The sequence below is a fragment of the Eucalyptus grandis genome, chromosome 7, assembly GCF_016545825.1.
Source record: "Eucalyptus grandis isolate ANBG69807.140 chromosome 7, ASM1654582v1, whole genome shotgun sequence".
NCBI classification, from domain to species: Eukaryota; Viridiplantae; Streptophyta; class Magnoliopsida; order Myrtales; family Myrtaceae; genus Eucalyptus; species Eucalyptus grandis.
The window spans coordinates 16,699,784-16,705,242 of NC_052618.1; the positions used below are offsets into that span (position 1 = coordinate 16,699,784).

General features: G+C 41.2%; 1 protein-coding gene across 1 annotated transcript; it reads left to right on the forward strand.

The window, feature by feature from the left end:
- The first annotated feature begins 551 nt into the window (after positions 1 to 551).
- On the forward strand, positions 552 to 1,890 carry LOC104452845 (protein EXORDIUM-like 2). The gene has a single exon (XM_010067338.3). It carries the CDS (start codon positions 604 to 606, stop codon positions 1,495 to 1,497), a length of 894 nt encoding a protein of 297 aa, XP_010065640.2. The 5' UTR covers positions 552 to 603; the 3' UTR covers positions 1,498 to 1,890.
- Positions 1,891 to 5,459: the final 3,569 nt, after the last annotated feature.

Below are 5,459 nucleotides of genomic sequence, written 5' to 3' on the forward strand. Positions count from 1 at the left end.
GCTCGGCCTCGCCGGATCTGGGGCGAGGCCGAGCTCGCCCGCCAAGGCGAGGCCGAGCCTCGCCCAGCCACGGCGAGCCTCCGCCTCGCCGAGGGCGGCGAGCCTCGCCGTGTGGGCGAGGCCGCTGCCCCCCGTCGGCCGAGCCGCATGGGAGGCGGTGGCCTACCGAAAAAAAAAAAAAAAAGAAAGGAAAAAATGAAAAATAAAATAAAAATGTTTAAAAAATTAAAAGAAACAAAAAAGAATAAAATTTACCAAACGTGTTTCGTTTCATTTTTTATTCCCTGACCAAACGTTACCAAACGCGTTCTTTTGTTCAAAATTGTTCCCTAACAAACAATTTTTTTTTTACGTTCTGAACAAAAAAAAACAATAAAACGTTACCATTCGCACCCTATACGACCAGAAAAAAAGAAAAAGAATTTGATCGACATTAAAATCACAAAGTCAGAAAGATGCACATATAGAAGGAAGTACTTAGCTCTATTTCCCAGCTGTTTCCCTCTCCTCCTCTTCACAATATAAATACCCTCTTTCTCCCCTGATCTTTACCCACCTCTCTCTCTCTCTCTCTCTCTCTCATAAAGCTTCTAGGCCAAGCCAATGGCTTCTCACTCTCTAGAGCTCTCTCTCTTCTTCTTCCTCTTCATCCTCTTGTCCAGCTCCATTTCCTCCTCCACCGCTGCCCTGGTCCAGCAACAACCCCTCGTCCTCAAGTACCACAACGGAGCTCTTCTCAAGGGCAACATCACCGTCGACCTCGTGTGGTACGGTCGCTTCACTCCCACCCAGCGCTCCGTCATCGTCGACTTCATCCGCTCCCTCGGCTACGCCCGCTCCCCTCCCCCCTCCGCTGCCTCCTGGTGGCGCACCACCGAGAAGTACAAGGGCGGCGGCTCCAACCTCATCGTCGGGAGGCAGGCCCTCCACGAGGCGTACACCCTCGGGAAGTCCCTCAAGAACCGCCACCTCCGCGCCCTCGCCGGCAAGTTCAACGCGGCCCCCGGCTCCATCACCGTCGTCCTCACGGCGGCGGACGTCGCCGTGGAGGGGTTCTGCATGCGGTGCGGGACGCACGGGTCGGCTCGGCCCGGGTCCACGTTCGTGTGGGTCGGGAACTCGGAGACGCAGTGCCCGGGGCAGTGCGCGTGGCCGTTCCACCAGCCCATGTACGGCCCGCAGACTCCGCCGCTGGTGGCGCCGAGCGGCGACGTCGGGGCCGACGGCATGGTGATCAACCTGGCGACGCTCCTCGCCGGCGCCGTCACGAACCCGTTCGGGAGCGGGTACTTCCAGGGCCCGGCGGACGCGCCGCTGGAGGCGGTGTCGGCGTGCACGGGGATATACGGGTCGGGCGCGTACCCGGGCTACCCGGGCCAGCTCCTGGTGGACAAGGCGACGGGGGCGAGCTACAACGCCCACGGGCTCGGTGGCCGGAAGTTCCTGTTGCCGGCGATGTGGGACCCGGAGACATCCGCCTGCAAGACCCTCGTGTGATCGCGCCGCGTGGACGACGAAGGACATCATCGTCGTCATCCATGTACTACGGTCTGTAGATATTGCGGGGGCGGTTCGCTGTACTGTTGTATTATAACTCTGTCTGGACTCGGTTCGCGGTTTGACCGAGAGATCCGAGTCGAACCCGGGTCGGTTCAATTTGGACCGGGTTTAGACCGGGAATGGGCGACGGTCAGTGTTGTGTGTCGCGAGGTTCGAGGGATGTGGGATAAAGACGAGTCGAGACTCGTTCTCTCTTGGTTTTCTTTGGGGTTTCTTTTCTTTTCTTTTTTTCTCCCTCAGTTTTTCTTTGGCACCGGTTGTGGTAGGAGTAATAATTGTATAAAGAAAACGGAGAAAGAGAATATATACAAATTATAATGAGTTTATAAATTTCATATATATATAAAAGAAATGCTCACTTTGCATTTTTTTTTTCCTTTCTTGAGCCAAAATCTCGGCATGCCAATTAAGTCATGATATTGCCTTATTCAATTCAATTTCTCTCTAGCCAACATTGGATTGCAATTGATAGCTAATTCTTTTAACGATTATGTGACAATTGTCACAACTCAAATCAAAGACCTAACGAATTCACAATATCGACTTGGCTAGTCAATCTTAACGTTTCGAGATAGGCACAACTTTTCGTCCTTTACGAGATGATATTATTTTCCTATGAGTCCAATTTATCTCTCTAAATATTTTAGCTAAGAGGCCAATTTATCACGTGGCCAAAGCTGATTGGGAAGATATGATAGTGCAAAGGAAGGACGCGTTGGAATGAAGATGTGTAAGATGTACGGACGAAGAGACCCCATTTTGCCATTTATAGCTGTACAAAAAAACATTCGGGACCAAACATATCTTTCCTAAATCCGGAATAACATCAGGTTACTTTAAAATTTAATTTACCATATTAAAATATATTCTTTTTTGTTGAGTAACCAAGTAAAGATATTTACAAAATAGGATAGATGATTACTGATTAAAAAAGAAAATTTGCAATTTTGATTGTAATAGTAACCGTATTATATAGATTCTAATAAAATCATAAACTTTTTAATTGTTCCAATATAGCATTAAAATTTTACATAAATTTTTAATGTAACTATTTCGATTGATTCTTGTCTGAAATTTGCTAATATGACTATCCTATGACAATCCAGTCATAGCCGTACATGGCAAGTTGGGGAATTGAAAAATCGGAGAAATAAAGGTGAGGGGCAAATTGCTTGATGACAAACTTTAAGAAAGAAAAGCGGGTTTTATTTTCCTCAGACTCTTAACAACTCGGCATTTTAATCTTTGTTCAAGGTTTAGTTGTATACAAATCGGCCATGAAGACACTGCCCTTTGTAATTGTACCTAAACGTTGAGATAATAATAAAAAAAAGTGACTAAAGGTAGGGTTATTTTGAGATATTAACCCTATTTTATCTAACATATTTTTTCTATTTTTATTAAATATGTTTTTTAGAGCAAAATATAAAAAATTTGACCTCCCAAAGAAAAAAAATCTTCAGCTCCGTCACCTATTGAACTATACCATGCCATGTAAGCAAATTAAATCCTACTCTAACTCAACGAAAGACCCAAATTGAATGAAAATCGAAGGTGAGGTACTTTATTATTGATTAATATTAAAGGTGGTTCTGAAAATAAAAATAAAAAATAAAAAAATTGACACAAAGGCACGGATTCTTTTATAATAAATGAGGTCGCTCATCAATGCGATTATCATCCTTAGCTTGAACCTCAAATATAATATATGTGGTTCCTATAATAAAAGAACTATATAATAATGCAATCCGAGAGGGAACAAATAAGATATTATCATAATTAGGGGCTCCACTCTATCTTCCCTAGGAAACATATTTGAATAATAAAAGGGCGTTCGAAAGTAATGGCTGAATCTTATGACATCATCTATCATATCAGTTCCTTCTCCACTATTATTAAATTCACAAGCATTTCTACTGGTTTTTGTTGGCTTATTTGTTTTCCCTCGGTCCTAATGATAATTGGGGATCGTTGTTAGGATGAGATCACAAACCCTCGACCTACCCTATTAGAACTGATTCTTAGTGGTCTATTAGTAGTATTCTCAATCAAAAGACTTGTTGAGTTTGATTTTGAACAAATTAAAAGCCTGTTCTACTTGAAAACCGATCTTATAATCAAGTAGGTCATTCGAAAGTCAAGAATTGGGAACAAAACCAGTCATGGTTGGCTTGTGAATCTTTTAACTCTAGAGCCGAGCCAATCCCTATGTGAATCAGCTGGATAAGGTCTGTTCGATTTGATTTTTGAACTAAACCAGTCCGGTTGCTCATCTTAACTCACGAATTTGTCATACTCCATCTAACCTTTTCAGTGATGAACTTGAGAACCACTATTTTCCCAACACCTATGACTTGACAGTGCCATGAGTCATGACAAAGCCAAACCATTCCTGAAGAGAAGACATTTCAACGCTTACCCACAAAAAGAACCAATAATTTAATCTGGCTTGCCTAATCCAAGAAAATGTTCATCCATAAGGACCAATAATTGGAAACTGTCCACATCACGATTCGATGGTGACAATTTTGATGGCACAGATATTATCATATTCCTTTTCAATAAAACTAGTAATTAAAGGCACAATAAGTGTATAGCATTCACATTGCAGTAATGACATCCTCCTATTTAAACACGAAATAATTAATGATTGCGTCGTCCGCCAATGATGGATTGAAGTCTCCCACTACACAAGTCATAATTATAGATTATATCAAAAGACGTACACTCGCTGCCTAAGACCTTATCGTTCAAGCTCATCTTTAAATTTGAATGCCATAGACTTTATGTAGTTTGGATTTTACAATGGTGCATGATCGTTTGTTTTCTATTGTAACCAGTGAAAGTGTTTTTCAAGGCCACGGCAGGAAGTCACCTGACGGCAATACTCTCTAACCTTGGATGGAACAAGAAATAAGATATATCGTTTGAATGTTCATACATAGCTTGTCTAAGGAATTTATACATTTTTTATATACTTGTAGTGTTCCTTTACATATTAACTCAAATTTTAGGTTCAATTTTTCAAACATGGTATCTGAGTCAAATTTTGCCTTAGTTTATCTCTTCCATGTGCCCTCTTCACCAAATTTCACATGTAGTTCTACATTTCTTATTGGGATTTATATGCCCTTATATATATGGTCTTCCTTTATCCATTAGATTAATTTTTTTTTTTATTTGAAGAAAAAACAGAAACGATGAAAATCAACTTTTAAATTTAGGCATTTTCTATCCGAGTGTTCATCTTTCACTCTCCAACATAGCACTGCATTATTCAAACAAAATGAATCATATCATTGCTGATGACTTCAATACAAGACACCTTTTATAAGATAAATGAAATTTCAGTCACAAATTAGGAAAAAAATTGAAATTTCTATGAGAACGCGAGATGGGAAAGTTCAATTTTTTTTAAAAAAATTATTCTACTCTCCTTTTCTAAACATAAGACTAAGGATATGAAAAACCGTACTTGAGAAAAAGTGTTGTCAAGAAAAAATTGCTATCAAACGGCACGTTAAGACGGGTCCACGTCCTTCCATTTTATTTTATTTTCCATTAGTGTATTCGCAATCTTGTGGATATAGATGATTTAACTAGCTTAAATTAGAGAATTGATGATCTCTCGGTTTCGTCAGGTCGTTGGATCGATCAATTCGCAGCCTCCTATCAAAATTATGTTTCGTTGAAATTCTACGACTTGTCCATTCGCCATCTAAATCAGTGCACCATGGTTAGGACTGGACTGACCTCTCTTGTAGAAGCTGTCTCCAATTTTCAGCAACAATTATGGTTCACTTTTATTTTATTTTTTGGTAAGGAAGAATTACGGTTCATATTCATGTACACATTCATCAAGAAATTAGAGAATTCACGTTGAAGTCGATGATGATCTC

Coding starts and splice junctions, on each gene's coding strand:
- LOC104452845 (XM_010067338.3), top strand. CDS start 604: ATGGCTTCTCACTCTCTAGAGCTCTCTCTCTTCTTCTTCCTCTTCATC.